Source organism: Rutilus rutilus (assembly GCF_951802725.1).
Source record: "Rutilus rutilus genome assembly, chromosome: 16".
Taxonomy (NCBI): Eukaryota; Metazoa; Chordata; class Actinopteri; order Cypriniformes; family Leuciscidae; genus Rutilus; species Rutilus rutilus.
This window is the reverse complement of record NC_140224.1, coordinates 34113830-34139000: the sequence shown is the minus strand read 5'-3', so window position 1 is coordinate 34139000 and position 25171 is coordinate 34113830. Positions and strand designations below refer to the sequence as shown.

Genomic DNA, 25171 nt, shown 5'->3' with positions numbered 1-25171 from the left:
GAGCTATGCTCGAATATATGGATACTTGCATTTAGAATTGCAATGAATAAAATATGCAGAACCACTAATGTAGATGATGCTGTAGTTTTGTCGAGTATCATCAGTTTGTTTTAACGCATTATGCAATTCTTTTATCGTTTCATATGTTATCAAAACATATGCTAAAGTCTTCTAGTCATGCTTCACTGAAGTCAGACACTCCAGATGTCTTTGAGTGTTTTTTGTATCCTTTTTTTTTTCTATGTAAACACTGCTGTTGTAAATCATATCTCAGTGTGTTAGTGCTCATCTATGGCCTACGTGTATTCCGGTTTTGTTGTATTTCTTTGTATTTCTTCAGTCTGAAGTGTTAATTAAATTGTACTTTTTTTAGAAAATGTGATGCTTTGAAATTCATACCATGCTAATAATATTCATAGATTAGTACGGCAAGGACAGAAAAATAAATCAGCTCGTCAAAATCAATCAGGAAAGGAATGTTTCATGTGGAGATAAAAATGTGTATTGTTTTTCAGAATAAGATGTTCATCTATCGGGGGAAGGAGTATGAGCGGTGGGAGGATTTCGTGGCGAGACTGCTGACTCAGTTCCCCAACGCTGAGAAGATGAAGACCACCAGCCCCCCCAGCGAGGACATCAGGAGCTCCTCAGGACAGTGTATCCTTGACCATCACTCACAGCGCACTCAGAACATTCCTCCTGTTGTTTTACTTCAAATCTCCAAACTGTCCATTGTATTGTTTCTTAGTTTGATTCCAACAGACATTCAGTGTTTCACAGTGAAACCCATCCTTGAACTACCACCCAAGTTTCAGAACAAACCCGTATCAGAGCAGATTGTGAGGTGAGACACTGTCTGTCTGTCCGTCTGTCCGTCTGTCTGTCTGTCTGTCTGTCTGTCTGTCTGTTAGTTTATCTGTCTGTCTGTCTGCAACACTGTTCTATCTGTCTCTGCATATTCAGATTAATCTGTCCATCTATATGGTTTTGTCTGTTTATCGTTCTATCATTCTATCTCTCTGTCTCTCTATCTATCTATCTATCTATCTATCTATCTATCTATCTATCTTCAAAATTGCTTTATTGGCATGACTGTAAATAATACAATATTGCCAAAGCTTGGAATGCAAAGAATAATAATAAAACATCAAAATAATAGAAGAAAATATTATAATACAACTTATATTTAAATAAAAAGTGTAACAAATTAGAACATGTATCTGTTTGTCTATCTATCGATCTATCTATCTCTCTCTCTGTCTAACTATCTCTGTCTATCTATCGATCTATAGATAGAGAGATCTATAATCTCTCCATCTATCTGACTGTCTGTCTATCTCTATCTGTCTGTCTGTCTATATCTGTCTGTCTGACTGTAACACTGTTCTAAATGTCTGTTTGCATATTCAGATTTAATCTGACTGTTCGTCTGTACTGTTTTGTCTGTCTTATTTATCTGTTTGTCTATCCATCTGTCTGCCTGACTACTGACCTGTGTGTGTGCGCGCGTGTGTGCGTGTGTGCGTGCGTGCGTGCGTGCGTGCGTGCGTGCGTGCGTGTGTGTGTGTGTGTGTATAGACGGGTCAGTAAACCGGCGGGCAGATCTCTGGGGTTTGTGTGTTTCAGAGCGACTCACCCAGCTGATTAAAATGGAAATGTGCAGTGAGCAAAAACCGTGTTTGACCTTACTACACTCCTCTGTGCTTTAATAAATTGCACACACACACACCTGCAGTGGAAGCATAAGTCTGTTTCAGGCTGAATCAGTGCCACGGGGTAAACAGTGGCGTTATCACTGATCTCAATAAAGCGCCGGAGGCAGCTTACCGCAGCCAATCAGAGCCGCCACTGAGCATGAAAAGTAATTAAAACTCACTATTTACCCACAATTCTGAGTAAATATGCATCAGAGCCAAAGATCACATGACAGGGTGTGATTTCTATGAGCTTACTGGAGTGTGAACATAAAGAGGAGCTTAAGGGGGGTTGACTTCTCCCATGTTACAGTTGACGTTTATTTGTCTGTTTCTCCTCTTCCAGCCATGTCTCTGCTCTCATGCCTAGGGCTGGATCTCTCCCCTACAGCTAATACATTTGTAAATATTTTAACTGGTTATCTGTGTCCTTTTAAATCCAATTTGAATCTGTTCATAGCCCAGTCCAGAGGCAGGACTCTAGGCATGTTAGCGTCACCATGCTAATTTAAGGTGCGCTGCACATGTCTCAATGCAACCGGAATATTCAGACTTGGACAATCTGCTGTATTTCAGTGTATTTGTGAAGTGTGAAATTGATCTACTTTTCTACCTCTTTTTTTTTTTTTTTTTTTTTGCCATTTTGGTTACCATTTGGCTACCCTTACATTGGTGAAAACTATCACAATTCTGAGATATTCTCAAAATATCTGTTTTTATGTTCCAAAGAACATTTTTCATTTTTCGTGGGTGTGAACTGTTACTTTAATGATCCATCCATTGATTCGATCATTGACTCTTTCTGTAGGTGGTGAACAGTAAGTGACTTTTAATATTGTTATGCAGTTGTGCTTTCAGAAATCAGAAATAGCATGTAGGCTGTTCTATTGAATCATTTTCTCAACAGATACATCACTGAAATTAGCCATATTACCCTTTGATAAAATGTAAATGTCGGGAAATCTATTGAGAGACTGAAAAATAGTGTTTTTAAGCATTTTCTCCACGAATGACAATGCAGAGCTCTTTTCCTTTTCTCTGTTTTGTCAACTGCTGAGCTTCATTTTTCAGACAACGGTAATAGCCAAGATAAATTAATTATGAGTTTCACTTCCACTGCTGGGAAAACTACTTATCCGTTTTGATCAATGTGCACAAAAGCACTGCCGTTTCCAACAGGCTACTCACAACTGATGTCATGTTAATTGTGTACAGTCATCGGTCATTTACCGCTCGTTCATCTCTCACTGTTTTGTTCAGACTCAAAACATCATTTCATTCACTGTCAGGCGTATTTGTTCAGTAGGTTTGTCCAATCAATGCTATGCTCTTTCACAGGCTGCTCTATAATGCTGTTTATTCCTGTTACAGTCAGTCTGTTAATGCAGAAAATCCCAACCAAAGCTGACACACACTTTACAAAGGGGGAACTTACAGGTCCTAACAGAATCAGAGGACTTTTAAACTGCATTTTCATGGCAGATTATAATTTTTTTCTGCTGAATTCTGCATAATGCATGTAGATGTGGTAACATTTGTTAAACTGAGTTAAGGCTCTACTACACTTTGTAGTCAAAATAGCCCAAAGTATGTAGTCAACACAGATGGGAGATGTGTAGACCTTTGTGAATGATGGGTCATGGAAGTAAACAAGAAAGATTTACTCAGGTTAAAGATTAATTCAAAAACACTCATCATTCAAGACCAAAACATGACTTTCCAACACGACTCTTCAACAACGTCCTTGATGGTGCACAGTTGTTGATTTTAGTTTTTGTATCGTTGTCAGACCCTCTTACAAGCCTCTTGATCCAATGCAACCCTCTCAAAAGCCCCCAGGTGCTCTGAAAACGAATCATTGACCTTGGTTCTCGTTTTACCCTTTCAGCTTTTACACCGTGAATGAGGTCCAAAAGTTCCAGTATTCTCGGCCGGTCCGGAAAGGAGAGAAAGATCCCGACAATGAGTTTGCAGTGAGATTCTTTTTGCTTTTCAATGCCTGAAACATTTCTCCTTTTGTTATTCCACTCAATGCATGTGAAAAGTGCTCTGCGGTTCCTTAATTTAGAAGAACTGTTTTTCTAATGGCCAGTTTTCTAAAACCCTTTTTAAGATGGATTCAGGAGAGCTCACGCTGAGATAGTACAGCGGGATATCAAACCTGAGAACACTGCACCATTATGCTAAAACATAAAGTCTGTCCCACCTCCACCCCACTTACATCTGCTATTGGTAAACATCCATTAAAATCCAGTAAATGGAGGCTTAAATTGAAGGAAAAAAAAAAACAGCGTCTGTAAGAATGCAGGAATGAGTTGCGGCCACTCTTTACCTGAAATGTGGCCTTTTGCTAAAAGCTTTCATTTTGTTGAATGTTCACTTAATTATTTTTCCCATTCCTCCAAAAGAACATGTGGATTGAAAGAACGACTTACGTTACCGCCTATAAGCTGCCTGGCATCCTGCGCTGGTTTGAAGTGGTGTCTGCCTCACCGGTGAGTACGCCAGGTTTGACGTCTAGTTTCATAAAATCACACTTCTTGGTTTTTGATAGTTTGAAAGAAAAGGTGCCTGTCTCACTTCACCTTGAATGTACTCTGATACAATAGATTTGACCTGTGTCACTCTCACTGCACTCTTGCACAACATATACCTGTACAATATATTCTAAAGTGGACCTAACCTGTCTAACTCTCACCATATTAGAGTATGAAAGACCTCACATGGCTTACGATTTATGAATCTGGGCCTCATCAGTCAACAATCTGATAAAGTAGACGCGTCTCACACTCACCACACTCCATTACAGCAAGACGTGACCTGTCTCTCTTTCTCTTTCCATCATGCTATTCTGATGAGGTCGTCCTCAATCTGTCCAGCGCCGAGGGAATCATGGTTATGTGTGCTGACTCGCTCCATGCAAATATTTTGCAGTATAGTGCCTGGCAGGAGAGCGGCTCTGGCATCATGTGATTCCCAGATTGGATGCCATGGTGTTTATCCGTTCAAATTTGCACTGTCTCTTTTTAGCTCTTCTCCTCACCGTCTCACCGCACACTTTTTTTCTGGCGCTTCACGTGTGCTTTCGTTCTCATTAGCCTCCCTGGCACGAGTTTCCCGAGATAGACACATCAGAGCATCTGTCTCTCGCAGATTGATTTCGGATCCTGTCACAGATGCATTATGTGTGACGGATCTGGAGCCAGAAATTCCTTTATTGCCGAAGAGAACGTGTTAACCCATTCATTAGTACATCGGTAAACGGTTCAGTGTGGAATATGAGGCATAATTTGACTTGAAAACCTGCTCGTGTTGTTTCGCTGCTCATTAGTGGAGTTTGTTTGTTGGATTTCAACTTTGGTTGTTGCGTAACAATAATGTGTTCGACAGCTGGTTAAAGTAAGAGTCATCGTTTGCTGCTCTGCCTAGTGAATGTTTCCTGCTTGGCATTTGTGTAAATTTGTTCTGCCTGTTTAGTGTCATTTTTAGTCAAAGTATTTTTTTTGTAAATCATGCTTTGTTGTTAAATATTCTCTGAAAATGATATTTTTTATGTTTCTGTCTGCAGGAGGAAATCAGTCCCCTTGAAAATGCTATGGAGACCATGCAACTGACCAATGAGAAAATCAGCAACATGGTCCAGCGCCACCTTACCGACCCCAGCCTTCCCATCAACCCCCTCTCTATGCTCCTCAACGGCATCGTGGACCCAGCTGTCATGGGCGGCTTTACTAATTATGAGAAGGTATGAGATTATTCTGGTAATTATTGCCAAATTGTGTGACGGCACAAAGATTAAACACAGTGAATCAACTTGATTGTGAAAACTATTCTAACCGTTTCATATTATACACTGCCATTCAAATTTTTTGGGATCAGTAAATTCAGCAATATTGTGAAATATTATTTACAGTTTAAAATAAGTGTTTTCTATTGTAATATATTTTAAAATGTAATTTATTCCTGTGATCAAAGCTGAATTTTCAGCATCATTACTTCCTTCAGAAATCATTCTAATATGATGATTTGATGCTCAAGAAGCATTTCTAATTATTAACAATGTAAATTTTGAACAGTAGTTTTTTTTGGTTGTTTATACTTATAGTTATTGTTTTACCATCTATAGGCCTTTTTCACTGAGAAATACATCCAGGATCATCCCAGTGACCAGGAGAAGATTGAAAGGCTGAAGGATTTGATTGCCTGGCAGGTAATGGGCGCATATCTTAAGGTGTTTGCCATGATTTTGCTGGTGATTTATAATATAAAGCACATTTTTTATTTGACCATTGTCATGTGAAGTATAAGAGCGTTGCGTTTTATTATTTTAATAACATGTCTGATTTAAAGTTCAGTTGTAGAATCCCTTTACCATTGGTATATTTGATGTATTTTCTTTGATCAATTCAAGCTATCCTTTTCAAAGAATGCTGTACGTATATATTTTTTTTCATAACCATAACTTTTTTCACAAGGTTTCATAACCAGCATGCACAATGTGAGATCACAGTTCTTCAGAAGATCTTAAAGCATCTGTCATGCAGTATAAATATCAAGCGTGAGTTTTTATTTAAAGGAAAGTCTCCCGGGGATATACTGATGTACTTCCACATGTTGGGTTGAAGAAGCACGTGTCTGGTGCTGCAAACTGACTTTATCATCACATCTAAAGTCTTTTATCTCTCTTCACTCAGTTAAAACAGTGGTAATGGTTACAGGGCAGAGCAACACGTCAAATCCTCCTGCCGCCTTGCCCATGAGATTGTGTATTGTGTATGTGAGAGATAGAGATCTACTGAAGATGATCTTAACGCTGATGAAGTCTCATTTGTTACTGTTTAATGGGGAATGCATTCCGATGATTTTCATCTCTCCGAAACAACATCTGTCATGCCTAAAGAATAATTGATGTGTGCATTATTTTTCTAATAATTAACTGACCCGGAGTCAATTAATCTGCTTATACTACTATTACCATGCCTCAAGACATTGTTCAGATGTTTTATTTCAAGACATTTGTCAGGTTTTTGTCCTTTAAAACGCTCTTGTGTGTAGGACTAATTTCTTACGCATTTCATCACAAGCCTCCGATGCTAATTCCAAAATGTCATTTTAGAGATAGTAACAGAGGCTTGAGCCATTGACAAGCAGACTAATGGAGAGTGATTGATAGATTGATAGTGTCTCTCAACAGTGTTAGGAAGCAGAGTCTCTACTAATCGCAAAGCTGTAAGTTTAACTGCTTCAAAAACAGCAAAGTCACTACCTTGACATTAAGTGTGCATTTATATGGAAGAGAGAGAAAGGGAGTGTGCTTGCAGTGAAAACGTGTAAATAGTTTGCATTTGTATCATATTGTTCGTTATATTTATTGGCTTGGTCAGTGTCATTGTCAATTTTTTGTTCGTTTGTTGTTGTAGGCTGTAAAGACCTTTGAAATAACTGAAACCAGTTGGTGACATGATATGGAACTGTAATGCGGTCAAGACCTGACTGGAAAATAATTGCTCACCTTAGAATGTTTGGCAACCAATCAGAATCAAGCTTTCAACAGCCCCGTAACATAAAGCACAATGACAGCACTCACTGGTGCCTCTTTTTGACAATTTTTTTTTTTTTTTGCAGAATTAAACAGATTTTCACATAATAATCTTCTCTTCACACCACTTTTTCACATTTTATCTTATTAATAGAGATATTTTGGCCTTTAATGTATTGATTTTAGAGGGCTGGAAATGCATTGGTCAAATGGTGTGGGAACACAGATTTTACCAGAGAGCAGTGTTGTGTCTTCTGTTTGACTTTCACTTGTTTGACTGTCCTGTGTGTGATGAATAGTCATCAGTCTGACCAGCTGTCCCAGCATTCAGGCGCGTGTCGTATATAGTTACTCTCAGTACATAAACGCTTCTGTTGCATAATGGTTATTGAAGGCTTGTTTGCTTTAGGGACGTGGACAGAAATGTAACGACACAGAGGCTGGTTTGTGGATGTATTTTCAGCTAGATGAAAAGAAAGACGGCCGTAGATGACACACATCTGAAGAGCTTTTCTGTGAGCAGAACAGATGTTGAGGTACTGATGTAACTCTACAGATAGTTTGTACCAGGAGGCCCATGGGACAGAAAACAAACCTGTCAAACTCTCTCTTCTATACTTTCAACACTGCTAATGTGTGTGTGTGTGTGTTTGCTGGACAAACTTGATTCTGTAGCTTCCTGTAATGTTGATAATGTGTGTAGAGATTCAATAACACTGTCTCGTCTTGCAGGAGATGACAGCAAGTTTTGAAGCTTTTGATTAGTTGTTTAACACCTAGGAAGAGTTTAAATATTCTATGAGACCAAGTACAATGTGTTTGACATCTCAAGCTAAATAAATAAATATTAGGCAATACTTTACATTAAGGTTCAGTTTGTTAACATTACATTACAAAAGAAAATTTAGGTCAATGTTAATTTATGCAGTTGATCAATGTTAATTTGTGTTTGTAGTAGATTTTCCCCTATTTTTTTTATTTTTTAGTATAGTATTTAAAAATGCACTTATAGAGAATAAAGACATCATAGACTACAAGCTTTTATTTTTCTATATTTGTTTATAACAGATTTGTTAATAAAGCAACAGAAGCTGGAGAAAAATACATTGAAAAATAAAATAAGGCTATATTGTCTGATATTGTTTAGAAAAATGCTTGCAATGACACAGTAAAAGTCATTATTTACACATTAAAGAGAGACATAAAGGGACCATTTTGTAGAGCAACCCAAATGTATTTCTCACATGATGAAGGTAGTTTGATGCTGTTTGTTGAATGTATCAGTCTTGTTGTTTTTGACTATAACAACACTTAATTTTTTCTCACGGATTCATGTCAGGTCAGGACATTTGCATCTGATGAGTTACAGCAGCTGTCATCCTGTCAGAGAATGAAATATGTCTCTCTTCCTTTGTCTTACCTGAGATGTGTTTTAAAGACGCAGATCTGCGCGTGTGCCGTGTTCCTCCACAAAGAGGGCGTCAAGCTGAGTTGCGCAAATCAATTGTTGAGATGGCATGAAACAGTTCAGAAAAGCTTTATCTTATCCTTTTCTCAGACATGCGTTGATGCCATCTTACCACAAATATCATTATTTACAGTATAAAGTTGAATTGTTATAGATATGACCATCTTCAGCTCATTTATACAGATGATGAACATTAATGATGTATAGTTTATGCAGCAGACAAATACTTTAACTGTAGAGTTTGTGTTTGACAGCACATGAGGGACCGAAAGCCATATGGCAATCGATACGGCCTGTCCTGAAGGTAAAATGGGCCTTGCGTACATTTTTCACAGACCGCTATCGATGCTCTGTCAAACCGGCTGACACAGAAGTCATGTAAACAGCGGTGAAAAGGCAGGACAATCCTCCTGCAGATTTGAGCTTTTGATTAAGCTTGCTTGCACCTCTTTGTGCCGTTTGGGCCGACTGCCCTGGTCTCTTTTATTGGCGGCTCTGCTAATCTGTGTGAATGTGCTGCCCTCTCACAGAGCCAGAGCTGTTATTCACAGATGTCAGGTGCTGTTGTTTGTTCTTCTCCATTCATGTTAGCCTGTGTCCTTTGCACTGAGTAAACACACTTTACTGTAGCAGGTGCGGGAACTTCAGCTGGTAAGGTAACATGAGGACCTGGTGAGTTTAGAATGTTAATGACAAGCAATTCACAGTGGGAGTCCAGCGCTGTGTTAAAGGATTGTGCGGTGATGCATGTGAAAAATAAAAGCACGCATTTCTCCATTGCCAGATATGTGCGGCTTGCATTGTCATAAACAGTGCAAAAACAATCACGTCCCACTTACTTAGGCCACATTTACACTGCAGGTCTTGATGCCCAATTTTTTTTGTTTGTTGTTGGACTATATCTGATTTTTTTTTTTGATGTCCAGCTTACATCTGTATCAGGTTGCATAAACCTCTAAGACTAGTCTTACAAGTTAGACATCAATTTATTTTCTTTAAGACTGTTCATAGCTTTTTTGAATCAGTTACATAAAAACGTAGATTTGCCTAATTTGATACCGAAAACTAAGACTGACTGCCCCTGACTAACTGCGAGTGGGTCATACTTGAACTTAAGACACTGTCTTAACATAATGGCTATGTTTATGCAACCGGCCCATGCTTTTAAAAGTGACCCATATCCGATATCTGCAAACACTAGACACTTGGCGAAACAAGCTAAGGTAGACGCACTGACCCGGAAAAGCTAAGGCCGAAAAGGAAGTCAAAACTGTGCGATTTGCAATAGACGCAGATTAAATGATAATACAAGCTTTTGCTTTCCGCGCCATCCTTAAAGGTCGGCAAAACATTAGGCTGAGCCTTCGTCCTCCATTGTGCCATTGAGAAGAGTCATGTGATCGTGGTTGGTGTCCACCTGATGTGCTGGCATTCACCACCATCGCTTTTTTAATGACGTACGACTCTGGAAATATCCACTTACATGACAGATGTAATGCACGTATCCGATTATTTCCACATGGGGCCTGAAACCGATCTGAGAATATCGGAATCCATGTGCTTTTTTCCTGCTCACACGTCCGTTGGTCTTATCCGATCTGTGCCTCATTGGAGGGAAAAATCTGAATTGGGTCACTTGAATGTAAATGTAATTGTAATGTAAATGTGTGTCGACACTTTCAGAAGAATTTAGTCTTGAGCTCCAGATGAACAATCTCAGATGTCTCCAGTGCACCTTCACTCATAATAAGTGCATGAATGCTCCAATTTCACTTTTTTATTTCACAGAGTCCTACACAATAATCTTAATATGCAGATGTGTCTGCTATCGTCATGAATAAACAAGCACAACTGAACTAGTTATTGCAACCTCCTCATAACACTTTCGCAACTGCATAGCAATGATTTGGAAACCCAGAACACCCTAGCAACCCCATAGCAACATTCTAAAAACACCAGAACATCTTAAAGCGAAACTCCACCCAAAAATGAAAATTCGGATTTAATCACCCACATGAGGTTCCGGACCTGTATGACTTTGTCTTTTGCAGAACACAAGACACAATTTTTCCATTCATTTATTTATTTTATTTAGATTAATTGTATTTTTTATTTTATATACACTGTATAGATTTATATATGACTTTAAAAAAAAAATGTTTATATAGAATAAAGATATAATAGACTACCATACATACATGCAAATGTATTTTGAAAAACATTGGGAACCAAACAGCATTGAAGCCCGTTGACTTTCATTGTATGGAGAAAAACATTTATCTTCTTTAATGAGAAGACAGTCAGTATTGGATCAGCTTGAAGGATGTAGGTAAAAGATAGAAGCGTCATTTTTGTGTAGAGTATTGCTTTAACAACCACTTAGCAATGCCATTACATAACCAGATTGCAGAAAAGACACTCAAGTTTAAAAGAACATTTAATAAGATGTATTTTTTAGAAGCCAATCCTAATCTAACACACCTATATAAGATCAGCAAGGTCATTAGGGTTACTAAAAACTATATATTTTACTCATGACCTTGGGTGTTTTTCAGCACCTTGTTCTATAATTTCTTACAGGCAAATGTTGCAACTGAAGGAAAGCACTGATGTGCTCTGCCTTTGAGTGTTGAATTATTCATTCTGTGTCCATATGTGCTGATCTGTTTTATTTTCAGTCAAAGTTAGTAGATGAGGTGCATTTGTAGTTGTGTTTGTGTGATTTGGCAGCCTCCTTTTAAAGCAGTTTTGTTGCTATGCCGCCTACCCACAATTCCGTCACTGTGATCATTTTATAAAGGTCTAGGTTTCCCTGGAGACACAAGCGCTGCTCTGTCTCTCTCGCTCTATCTGTCTATATCTCTGTCTCCTTCAGAAATTCCCTGCGGTGCTAACAACCCTTATTAAAGTGGGAATCCTCTGTCTCTCTCCTGTAATGTCATGACTGTTGGACTGCAGGAGGCTCAATGCACTTTGTGTCTGAACAAACTGTGCGTCTCTATATGAATTTTACATCCATAATAATTGCGCAGTAAATTTGAAGAGGTTGTTTTATATTGTGATTCTAATCAGGGCTAAAGGGCGGCTTAGAATTAATTAGCATAAACTGTCTTCGTCTGCAATTGTCTTTTTCTTTGTCGGCAGTTATGATCATGTTAGTTAAATGTCAGTCAACGCAGGCCGTCAAACATGTTTACTAGTGGCGGAACTAATCTAGTCAATGCAAACACCTCAGCCACCGCATAGGAACAACTTGGCAACCATCCAGAGCACCGTAGCAATATTAAAATATATTCATAAGATACAGTTGATACAACAATGAGATAAAATTACTTAAGATACAAAATGCAATAAGATAGAAATGGACCAAAGTTCAGTACGTTTTTGCTTAAAACATTAACAAATATCTGCCAGAATCTGGGCAGAACAATAAATGTTTTTTCCCTTAGAATTAAACAGGTGTTTGTACTTTGTAGAAAATCCCTTTTCACAGTACCTTATCAGTCGTGCAGAGTATGTTTCTGTACTTTCAAAGGTAAAGCAAACAATTATTATACTTTTCTTTTGAGATGTTATTTCAAAAGTTTGAAGAGAAGCTTGATGTCTTTACTTTCATGGTTGATGAACTTGTCAGAGAAAGTGCTTTTTTCCATTGCACTGCGTTGCATCAGTTGAACGTGAACCTTGTTGGACTTTATTCAGAAATATCTCATCTTTATATCTCTCTGATTTACTCTGACTTCATGCTCTCCTAATGTCTGGAGACAGCAACACTTCTCCTTGCAATTAGCTGAGTAGTTCTGTGTGTGTGTGTGTGTGTGTGTGTGTGTGTGTGTGTGTGTGTGTGTGTGTGTGTGTGTGTGTGTGTGTGTGTGTGTGTGTGTGTGTGTGTGTGTGTGTGTGTGTGTGTGTGTGTGTGTGTGTGTATCCGTCTGATGGTGGTGCATTATACTTCTCTCTTTTTATTCAGACTAGCAGGAGACTCTTTGAGTCATAGAAGAGAGAACGCAGTGCTTTGTGTGATGAATGCTTGTGCACAAAGGTTTGTTTTAAATCCTGTGTAATATGATCCGACTTTTAATGTGGCTTGCAAATAAACCCAGCATTGGTATTTTAGTGGCTGTTTTCCTGTTTTATGTGTCTGTCAGACCAGAGGTTTTATGTAGAAGACAGAAAATTGAACCTCAAAGTGATATTTCAGGCCGAGGTGAATCACTGCGCTTGATTCACAGGCAACTGAGAGGCTGCGGTAAATCAGTCCAGAAGACCCGCAGGTTATGTCTCACTCCATCATGGGTAGTAGGGGTGAGTCAGGCGTAATAAACTACTAGTTGATTAGTAAGGCTGACTTTTGGGTTGAATGCTGTGATTTTTCTTAAAGGGGACCTATTATGCACTTTTACATTCTTGATTTGGTTTTTGGACTCTACTAGAATAGGTTTTCATGCTTGAATGTGAAAAAAACACATATTTTTCACATATTCTTCATTGTTGCAGCTCCTCTCTTCCCAGTCTGTCAGTAACGTTCTGTTTACTGTCTCTATGAAGCCCCTCCTTCTGAAAAGCACACTGTGCTCTGATTGGCCAAGTGCTTTGAGCGTGTTTGGATAATGTCCCTCCCCTTACCATAACCGTGAGTTTCAACACACTACTAATTAAGGCGAGACACGGCAGGCAAAAACATCGTTATTTTTTTACTGGTCAATTTTGAGATTTTGGGATATTTGTCTTCAATAACATGTCTTCTTTCAGATTTGTGGTGAAAAAAAGTCAGAAATGCACATTTAGGGCTTTATTTTATTACGCTTTGTCTGTTTGCGTCTGTAGATTTCTTAATCAACATGCTTCTCCGCGATCGCTGCCGGCACCCTGTCATCACACGCACCGTTAGGAAGCTCTCTCTCTCCTGTACAATCCTATCGGATCCAAATATGGTCATTTCCTTTTTATCAGCAACCAATCGTGAAAGTAAAAGGGCTGAATGCGCAATCTCATTGGCTGATGATAAATCTTGAAAGCCCGTTTTCTCAAAATGACTTTTCTCTCATACTCCAAGTCCGAAATCTCCACTTCAGTAGCACCGATATACACCAAACTTTCCAGTCTTGTACCTAGTTATATTGTGAAGACATTTACAGAGGGATTTGTAAATATATTATTCCTAGCCTGATTTATATAACATTTTATTCCAAAAAACATGGCGAAAATCATTTTTTTAAGGCTATTGACTGTATTTTCTGATTTACAGGATAACAAAAGTACATATCCATAAATCCCTCTGTAATTTTTTTTCCCATCTAATATGTGAACACAATGAAAAAATCATTTTTAACCTGGCTTTATCCAATACTCAGATTTGTATGCATATTTAATTAGATATTGCCTAATTTGCATATTTAAACATTAAATTACAGAAAACTTGTAATACATTTTTTTCTCATCTTAATGTAGGTAATCAACTGGGAATGTTTCATGGTGATATCTGCTAGTTAACATTTTTACCCTATTCACCTGTAGTGTCTCGCCTTAACTCAACTAGTATGGAGTTAATATTGTGCCATAATTAAACAAACAAATCCAGCATTTTGCAAACAAACTCGGTCTGCTTTGCAAAGGAAAACTCGACTCTGATTAAATATAAATAAATGAGAAAATCGAGCCGAGAGATCTCATAAAAAGCCAAGTGCAAAGCAGATGCTGGATTTGTTTGTTTAATTATGGCACAATATTAACTCCATAAGCCAGGCCCCGCCCCTTTATTCTGCGTATTAATTATTTAAATGAGGATTATTGTGACGTGTTCATTCGTTTCAGGGAGTTCAATGACACTGATATAGAGAATAACTTCCTTTGTGGAGTGACTTTGTGCTTTGGAACTTTACAGACCTTTTTCATGCTCAAACAGCAACATCAAACTCTAAAGAAAGATGAACATGTAAAAAAGCATAATAGGAGCCCTTTAACATTGTGGCTTATCATCTTGCTTTGTGTGTGTGTGTGTGTGTGCATCTCATTCAGATCCCGAACCTGGCTGAAGGAGTTCGTATCCACGGCGAGAAGGTGACGGAGGCCCTTCGACCGTTTCACGAGCGTTTGGAGGCGTGTTTCAAACAGCTCAAAGAGAAGGTGGAGAAACAGTACGGCGTCAGAACACTAGTGAGTCCAAACAGACACTCGCTTTCCAAACCATTCGAGCCAGAAACATCATGCATCATGTCTTCATCATTCATTCAGCCATAATCATCGTCCATCATGTAGTCATCGCTCATCATTCATGCATTCAGCAATAATCATCAAAACATGGATGTTCCTCCTCTTACCTCACAACACAAGCAGATCACATTCAGTAATCATTGATTTAATCGAACTACATATTCTGTGTCTGATTTATGTGTTGCATGTTTGTCTGCGTTTGTCATCCAGCCGGTGTTGGGACTTGGTTTCCTCTCATGGTTTCTTCCTTACTATCTTATGACCCCGTTTTGACTTGCTCACTGGGGATAATAAGGCATTGTTATTTTAAATATGCTGCTTTATAATGATAAGCTGCTTTATAATGAAATGTATTGTGAAAAGCTCTATATAAATTTTGAATTGAATAAAGTCATGGCAGCTATTAGGTGATTATGGGTCATTGTGCATTTGCAGTGTTAAATGCTGTGAGTTGCTTTAATAGAGCTGTAAGTGTTGCTAATTTAAATCTGTAAAAAAGATAATGTACTTCATAATTCTACAGCATTACAATATATTATGCATGTAAAAACGAGTACATTTAAACTAGTATTTAACCATTTTGTGTTTAAAATTAATTAATTAATTAATTAATTAATAACATACTATTATTATTATTATGGAAAAACGTTACTATTTTGGTGAGGAACGTTTTTTAGGAAAAAGGGAAATCTTTTAAATGGTTCTTTGAAGTAAGAAAATATCTGTTTACATGCTTAAATATTTATATATTTAAATTAATTCCAGTGGTTTAATCAGTATGTTGTTAATCACATTAAGATAGCTTTATCATCAAAATTGTCTTCAGACTGGTAATTTCTGTAATACCTTCCTCCAACTTAATCATGTAGTTCATCAGTGGTGTTACTGAGAGTCATTAACTTTAAGTAGGTCTAACAGCACTGACACAAGAGCATGTCAGTCAATGGTACATTAATTTTACTTTAAAAAAAACTATTATTATTATAAAGAAGATAAATTACTTAATATAGCATAGTAGTTTTAATGTATGATTTGATGAGTCTCTTAAAAAAACACTTCAGATTGAAATGCCATTGCAATTTGTATAATGAAATTAAACATCTTACCTTCTTCCTTTTACAGAGTAGTATTTATATTCACATCCTGATGCCATAGAAAATCATTTGTATAGCAAAACTTAGTTTTTAAATTGTTTTAATGCTATTGTTGATTAATGAGTGATACATTAAATATACTGTTTTCCATGATATGATCACTTAAATAGTATTGCTCTTCAGAAATTATGTTTGATGTACTAGACATAAACAATGCAGAGCATGCTCTTCATGTTATTTGATGTCATAACCATATGCTCATTAACATATGACTGGCAAATATTACATATCAACTTTTACATGTATACTCTTAAGCCTTCAGCAACTTGGCTGTGACATTTTTACAGTATTTGGTGCCAGGAACCTTATCTTAGATGAATGCAGCCTGACATTACATTGTCTTCAGTGAGGAAAAGTAGAGCGAGAGATCGGAAAGTTTCCACACAGCTGTATTTTGAGACACACTGAGTGAATGTGTGTGTGTTTGTAACTGTGACAAAGACATTTCTAAACACACTCTATAGAATCGCTACTTTCCTCCAAGTCTGGACAGACGAGCTGAAAAGAGAATGCTGGGAGTCCATAGGAGGGAATGAGAGACGGGGACAAAAGAGTATGGAAGACAGGTAGATAAAGAGATCTAAAGCATGAGAGAGAGAGACAGATAGTTACTGTAGCTGGCAGATATTGATCACTGCGCTCTGGGAAAGTGCTAGAATTAGCAGCGATGCCTCCTATACAGTGTGTGAAAGTCTGAGAACGTGATCTGCGCTACATATCTGTTTCAAGGGCAGCGCAGGGCGAACGTGACCGAGAGGAGGAAGATAAGGGAAGGTGTGAGTGGTTCATATTCACACAGAAATGTACAGAGATTCACACATAGAAAGAGGTCAGGGGAAACCAAACCTGAGGATGAGTAAAAACACACTCACTGAGTTTGGCCCATGTGCCACGGGAATCTAAGTTTGTCCGTCCGTGTTTTCATCCAAACTTATGTGCAAGATTGGGATGTTGCATTAAAAGGTTTCCGAATAAAGCATCGTTTCCATTCAATGTACTTCCTCGGAAATTGGCACCAAATATATGTATTCTGTAATAATAATTGAAGTTTCTGCAATCAGGGAAGACGTGGCTCTTTTTCCTATTTCATAAATGACTGAAATAAACACTGTCATGCAGTCTCGCGTTCAGAGTTCCTGGTGTTTGGGAACACAAAGAGAGCTTATTATACTCATTGGCATTGGCTCGGGTGTTTTTCAGATTGACCAAACCAACATTTGGGATGCTGTGCGATGTGATTGGTCCGCTGGTTAGTCCGGTTATCCAATTATGCCCTCTGTTTTTGTTGCACATCGAGGGATTTAATGTGTATCCATCGTAGTTTATGCGCATGTCTTCTTAAAGGATAAAAAAATTATCCTCCTCAATTTAGAGCATATGTTTTTATGCAATATCCCAAAATGCACACAAAAATTGGTTGGTGGAAACAGCTAGGGAGTGGTCCGAAAAGTCACAACAGAAGTCATTTAGGGAAAAAATTTAAAATGGTCATAAACTAAATTGACTTTTTTGGTGCAAGTATTGGCTTTGTAAATGCTACATGGCTTCTTTAAAAAGAACTGTTGAAATGCCGTGATGTTCTCATGTCATATATTTGAACTGTGTGTTTCAGCCTCCCATGTCAGACGAGCGGCGGGGCAGTCGGCCACGTTCGATGGTTCGGTCATTCACCATGCCATCGTCTCAGAGGCCACTGTCTGTCGCCTCTATGACCTCCATATCATCAGACAACTCGCCCTCCAGACCGGGATCAGACGGGTAAACACACACACACCCACGCACAAACATGATCCAGACTGAAAGAACAATATATCTGCAGATATTTCGCCTATAATAGTGCACTCTCAGTGCTTGGTTGCATCATAAAACCTCAGATAATTCTGCTGATCCCATCATGGGAGCAGCCGGAAGAAGAAGAGATTTATACTATATATTCTGTATATAGTAAATATTATTGATCAAACATCAAAACTTTAATCAAAAGTGAATACATTTGTAATTTTACTAAATATTTCTATTTTGAATAAATGTTGTAAAAAATCCTGTAAAGAAAATCTGAAGCAGCACAAGTGTTTTCAACATTGATGATAATCAGAAATGTTTCTTGAACAGCAAATCATCATATTAGAATGATTTCTGAAGGATCATGTGACACTGAAGACTGGAAATTCAGCTTTGATCACAGGGATAAATTACATTTGAAAATATATTCAAATATTTTAAATGTTAATAGTATTTCACAATATTACTGGTTTTTACTGTATTTTTGATCTCAGTGTCTACAAAATAACCAAATAAATGAATGCATTTATCATAGGTCTGGATCAGTGTCTGAGATTTAACCTTTTACTTCTTATTTCCAACACACACATATATTGTTGGATTATTAATTTTAAATAAGCACAAAATTGAAGAATATAAATCTCTCTCAATGCTAGATATCAGAATCAGGCATTGGAAAAACCCTTATTACTAGACCATTGATTCAGACCTCTATTGAACTGGCTGGATTCTTGACAATGATTTATTTTCTTCTTTCAGCGGTTGGAGGACTAGTACAGGAACACTTCATAGGTTGGAGTGTGTGTTTTTTTTTCTTTCCCGTAATCTTTCTTTCCCGCTCTTTGTCATTTCCATCTTGTCTCTCTGTGGGCGGTCTGTTCTCATCCACATGCTTACAGATGCACCTGAATCACGTCACATGTCCAGCACCGGCTGTGCCTCCCAGATCATTTTACTGCGCTTTAAGAAGTTCAATCAGTTCATACAGAATCAGCTGATCGGATCAGATGGGTTTATATGTGTAAAACAGACATAAACTGATCTGAGGACAGTATGCGTTTCAGTGATTTTACAGCATTTAAGGGTTTTAAGTACACCACTTTGCCTGTGTGTCCAAGTCAACCTTTTACCTGTGTTAAAATCACTGGAAAGCATGTGGTCTCAGTGCTTTATTCGGTCTCTTTACCCTGACACCCTGAAAGGTTGGTGCCAGTCTAGCGTGGCTGGCACACAGATGCCAACCTTAAGGATTAATTAGTGCGTGTTTGAAGAGAGCGATTCTATCAGCGATGCCCTCCGCTGGTATTTAATTGTGAAGGGCACCACTTCACAAGAGCTTTCATTTGATTAGTTAATCCATCTCATTAAAGCACTTTGATTCGCTTGAGCCCAAGATTCTGATTATGAGAGCCAGACATTCTGCTTCCCTTTTTCCTTGCTTTCCGCTTTACAAAACTGCCTGCGAGTCTCATTATCGGGCAGGTCAGCGGACATGATGCACACACACGCTTTAAAGTGGAGATATTCGCTTTTGCATGGATGGTGTTTGATTTCTCTCCAGCATCACTGCATTTTTAAGAAACTAGTTTGTTCTGAGCTTTGAATCTGAAATCCGATAGTGATGACACAGTTGTTCTTTGCAGAATTGAGCCGTCTAGGTTCACGTACTGTAGTTTTCATTTAGTCTGTGAAACTGCAGATCAGTATGAAGCCGGTGTGAGAGCGCTTCGAGTTGGTGCTGCTGCATCTTACATTCATTCATCAGTCATGTGCTTTTGGGCTTTGCAAACTTAAACATTTGCTTTTCTTTGAGTTATTAAACACTGTTATTGCAGATTTTGTTGATTTATATGTTATTTAGATATCGTTGGTTACCTATATTTTCATGCATCAGTTTGGCTGTGTTAAATCATACACAGGTCACTGTATGTTATTCTTTCACAGAGTAATTTATAGCCCACATAGTTGTATTATAGCTGAATATTGTTAAATATTATATTATAAAACCTAGTGGTTTTCCAACGTTACCAGCCAATCAGCATTTTTACTGGCCACAATTTTGACATCGATACCATGGGGGGGGGAACTGTCATATAGATATTTTTAAGAATATCTCATAATTTGGCAGCAGGTATATTAGGCTGCTGTCACTTTAAGACCTGACGCATTGATCCGTTATACTGTTACACTTGCGTTTTCTCTCACCTGTAAACGTTCACTTAAAAAACAGACTTTGATTATTTGAAGACCGGTATTTTGACATTATTTTGTGTGTATTTGACTGTTTACGTGCAATAAGCAGCTAAAAGAACTTAATTTAGTACAAGAGGCGAGTTTATGCGTGCACACTTTGAGTTTGAGCACTAAATCTGTGGGAATGCCTGTGAAACATTTGTGGTGAGGCCTGTGAAAATATAGGGAAGTACAAATAAGAACAGGGCCAGCTGTAAAAGAAAAGAGTTTGAATCCTGATATCAGAAATAAAAATAATGTATTATTTTCAATCAGCTAATATGGTTGGTTGCCATGACGCTAGATACTGTACACCAGAAATGTGCTTTTTGGAGCTAAATGTCAGATGAGTGCTAATATTTGCTCAAGACTTCATAAGAGGCTTCTCTCTAATATTAAACAGCCCAGCCGTCTTATCCAATAAAACGTACCCGCCGCTCAATTATCTCTGTCCTCCTCTTTTCATTTGATTCCTCTTCTCTTTCATCGGATAGATTTGCCTTGGAGCCTCTTTTACCAAAGAAGCAGCACTGTAAGTCCCAGGATAAACTGGATCGAGATGAACCTGAGAAAGACAGGAAGGAGAAAAAGAAGGAGAAGAGGAACAGTAAACACCAGGAGCTGTTTGATAAGGAACTGAAGACCGCTGATATTCCCCTGCAGCCCAGTGAGGCGGTCATACTGTCAGAGACTGTGAGTATCTGTTCTCATACAGACACAACCGTGCCAAATCCATGCACAAATACAGACTTACTCTGCGCATCATTCACTGCCACGACACGTTTCCAGCATCAGACTTACTACATGCAGCATCAAGTCACAGGCAATCATCTGATGTTTAATACACAGCTATGAGAAGCAGGAGAAGTGGGATTTTATTGTGAACACGACAGAAATAGAAACTAAGGACAACATTTGTAAACCGAAAGACTTTAATTTCCCTGCTTTCCGTTTAATCAGTCGTTCCTAAAGCAGTCTTTTTCATCTCTTTTTGAGGCTGAATCTGAATCTGCACTCACAAGTCTCTTCAATCTCTTTGAGTATGAACACCAAATGAACCCGAGCAGTTCTACAACAAACAGCACATAATAAGAATAAATTGAACCATTCACAGGCCTCACATACGTCATCACATCACCTTACGCTTCTGAATAAAGAAAACTAGCGCATGTAATTACTCTGCCCTGGACCTTCTGGATCGTTTGTCTTCTATACATCATAATGACCTTGACCCTTTCATAAGGCCTCTGACCTCTGCAGCTCAACTGATAAAGAGAGAGCTGAAAAATCTGATTTGCTGCTTAATTAATCTGTCATGTTGACAACAAGCCCGCCTGGTTATTTTTCTTTTTTATTTAGTTTTACCTTTAAGCGTTATTGTTAATGTCCTCGTCTGATGCCAAATAATATCTTCCTGCTAAAAATTTCATTTTGAATATATTTATAGTAATTTCATTGATTTCGATGTTACATTTTGATGCACATTTTCATAAATTTGCACATTACCATAAATGTTATTTCACTCAATTGAAATCCATTTTAGTCAGAGAAGAATGTAAAATTGAAAGACTGAATTTAAAAAACATTTGCCACAATACAAAAAGTGTTCAATAAAAGCAGGTTTAAACATGTCGGCATGTTCAGAGTGACTTATTCTGCTGCCTGAATCCTGTATGTGAACTTCTACTGATCGTACATTAATGATGGGCATTTACGACTGGAATAATTCATAAGCCTGCTGAATTATGCATTAAATAAACCTGTATGCTCATGTAAATGGACCTGAGCTGTTTGAATTGCTGTTCTTTACTCTGTTACTTTTTTTTTCTTCCGCTGCAACATTTATTTTCCATTGTTATCATTGTGTCTGTATCCTCTCAGTGCTGTTTTCATGGTCACAGTTTGTATGGTTGTCTTTTTTAGTCCTGATATATGGAATCCCTTAAATAGCGATTCCTAGAAACCGCGGTTCGCTCTCTTGTATTTATCTGTCATATTTTCATCTCTCCAGATCAGTCCGTTGAGGCCCCAGAGGCCGAAGAGTCAGGTGATCAACTTACTGGGTGAGAAAAGACTCTCCGTGTCCCCAGGAGCCCCTGCCAACCCGTCTGTGCCCAGCGTCCCGCCTCCCATCACCCCCCGGGTCAAACTGCACTTCAGCTTACTGACTGGATCCAGTATGTGTCATACATCACACTGATCTGACATTTCCCCTAGAAGTTTTATTCTGAAATATGATGAAATTATGCACGTTTTGCTAAAGCAAGCTAGGATAGATATTTGGCGAGGAAGCCCTGCCAACCTGTGGGAGATAAAAAAAAAGTTTCAATTAACTTAATTTTACAAAAGGTTGGGCTATTTTGGGAATAAAACACTCCAAAATCCACAAAGATTAAAAAATTTTTGCCAATCCTTTGAAGAAAAGAAGCTTAAAGACAAAAAGAAGAAATTCAGCAGCAAGATATCTAATCACACATCTGAACACCTGTGTTACATATTTTTAATATTAAATAAAAGTGCAATGACCTTGATCTACTGAAATATAGCAGCACTAGTTTTGGCATCACATATTGTCCTCTGATGAACATAAATCATCATTATATTTTAGAAGTTGAAATTGCTGACAACTATCCAAGTCATTCAGACGTTTGCGTTCGGTAAGACTTTTGAACTTTTGAATGGCAGTGACATTTTAATTTTAATTTATTTTAATAGTAGCTGTTAAAAGATTAATACAAATCTTTTAAGTTTTGTTGTTTGGCTTTATTCAAAGCAGAAAAAACATTCAGATCTTTTACAGTACTTTTCTTTTTATGAATAACTTCTTTTTTCCTTCATTTTCCTCATGGAAATGAATGACTGTGGTAACTGGGATTTCTTTTTCCCACCTTGAAGGGATATTTCACCCAAAAATGAAAATTCTGTCATCATTTACTCGGCCGTATGTTATTCCAAACCCGAATTAGTTTCTTTCTTCTGTTGAACACAAAAGAAGATATTTTACAGAATGTTGGTAACCAGACAGTTGGTTGTAAATGTGAATGATGACAGAACTTAAAGCCACACCCTCCAATATATGACATGTTTGCTGACATCATAGGCTCCCTAACATGCTGTAGTGTGATGACACACACACGTAATGTTGTGATGTGAAACTCTGCAGAAGTGTTAAATCCCTCGCGTGAAAGCAAGTCTGATCCCAGGCTCCCGCTCGCCGCTTGTGAAGATGTGTAATGGATTCAGGCTTCGCGAGGCGTTTACTCTCCCATGGGTTCAGCCCACTGTCTGAATCCTGAGTTTGCACTGTGTGTCGTCATCTCTGTGTTAGATTATTCAGTGGAAAATGAGCACACAGTCCTCCTCAAACAGCAGATATCACATTTGCGTTGCGTTTAATACTTCATACGAGTCACAAGTAAAAAAATCTCTGAATGTTATTGCATGAAACTGCACTTTACTAACTTTACTTTTTTCATCTTTTTCGCAAAGAAACTTCTTTTAGTAAAAATGTTTTGCTTGAAAACTGTGCTTTTGTACCTTTCTTTAGAGTAAATTCTGATTGATTTAATATTTTGCTATCTAATACAATGATATTCACACATTTGCTAGTTTTTGTAGACACATTTGATGTTTTTGGAGATATATAGTGTCATGCATCATGATGTGGATCTGAACAGCACTCTGGTCTTGTTTCTGTGCAGATCTGGAGCTGAATGGGACGGGTTATGGAGATAAGGGGGAAACCCCGCCCCCACTTCCTGTCAAGAGCAGCATGGGTGACTATGGAAACCTGATGGACAACTCAGACCTGGCCAGTCCGACCACACCCCCTCCACCGCCGCCACACCCGCGGGTATAACGCATCATCAACATCCTTTCCATTATTTTCACATGATCATGTAAGGGATAATGTACATCCAGCTGGTTGTTATTGCAGAATAAACCCTGACAGGGTGATCAGGTCTTGCATCTTGAACCTGAAGGGGTTTATTCTGAGTTAACAACCGACTGGATGTACATTATGCTGCTTATTACACGGCTACTTGCCACATAAGTAAATAATTAGACATGAAATATTGATCTGAGTCGAAATATTTTATTAGCTCTTTAAACGCAAAGCTTCCTCGGAGAAAGCAGTTGCTAGCAAGCGGCAAGTTCAAACTAGACGGACATTTAAGGGATAAGGTTCAGGAAATGTACTAACTTTAATACCTGTCTTTTCTAAAACGACTATAATTTATGACAGCATTACATATATTAAAGTCTATTTGTAAAGTGCCGTAATGTATCCGCGGTCGTGCGTGTGTGTGGCTGCAGCGTCAGTGCTGATGGGAATGCTGACGCTTCTCGTCATGATTAACACTGTCCACACGACTGTGTGAATGAAGATGTGTGTGCTGTCGCTGACCAGAGCGACTCGAGGTGTCGTTGATCACCAGCGCTCGTCTCTCTCTCTCTCTCCTCTCTCTCTCTCTCTCTCTCTCTCTCTCTGTGTCTCTCTCTCTCTCTGTGTCTCTCTCTCTCTCTCTCTCTCTCTGTGTCTGTGTCTCTCTCTCTCTGTCTCTCTCTCTCTCTCTCTCTCTCTCTCTCTCTCTCTCTCTCTCTCTCTCTCTCTCTCTCTCTCTCTCTCTCTCTCTCTCTCTCTCTCTCTCTCTGTCTCTCTCTCTCTCTCTGTCTCTTTCTCTCTCTCTCTCTCTCTCTCTCTCTCTCTCTCTCTCTGTCTCTCTCTCTCTCTCTCTCTGTCTCTTTCTCTCTCTCTCTCTCTCTCTGCAGGGGTTTTACTTTTAAATCCGACACCCTTTAATTAACCCAGAACCTGCACTTCTCTGCAGCTGCTGGAAGTATTGGGAAATTACTGTTAAAGGTTGAAACCGTTTGAAGTTCTGCAGTCAGAAAATTTCTTAAAATGTTTTTTAAAAGCATCTTCTGCTTACCAAGTCTGCATTTATTTGATGTAAAAACAGTAATATTGTGAATATATTGTAAACTGGAATTTATTCCTGTGATCAAAGCTGAATGTTCAGCATCATTACTCCAGTCTTCAGTGTCACATGATCCTTCAGAAATCATTCTAATATGAAGATTTGAT

The 25171-nt window shown here is 38.3% G+C and overlaps 1 protein-coding gene across 2 annotated transcripts in view; it reads left to right on the top strand.

Moving 5' to 3' along the window:
- The window catches only part of dock1 (dedicator of cytokinesis 1), a 239870-nt gene that overhangs the window by 213184 nt on the left and 1515 nt on the right, over positions 1 to 25171 (top strand). The window contains exons 41-52 of one of the 2 annotated variants that reach the window (XM_084434636.1): positions 516 to 657; positions 763 to 844; positions 3583 to 3667; positions 4103 to 4189; positions 5263 to 5439; positions 5821 to 5904; positions 14720 to 14857; positions 17681 to 17826; positions 18610 to 18642; positions 20577 to 20775; positions 22094 to 22259; positions 23784 to 23935. In XM_084434636.1, the coding sequence (XP_084290762.1) occupies positions 516 to 657; positions 763 to 844; positions 3583 to 3667; positions 4103 to 4189; positions 5263 to 5439; positions 5821 to 5904; positions 14720 to 14857; positions 17681 to 17826; positions 18610 to 18642; positions 20577 to 20775; positions 22094 to 22259; positions 23784 to 23935 (1491 nt within the window). The remainder of the gene's footprint in view (positions 1 to 515; positions 658 to 762; positions 845 to 3582; positions 3668 to 4102; positions 4190 to 5262; positions 5440 to 5820; positions 5905 to 14719; positions 14858 to 17680; positions 17827 to 18609; positions 18643 to 20576; positions 20776 to 22093; positions 22260 to 23783; positions 23936 to 25171) is intronic. The other variant, XM_084434637.1, reaches the window with a different exon arrangement.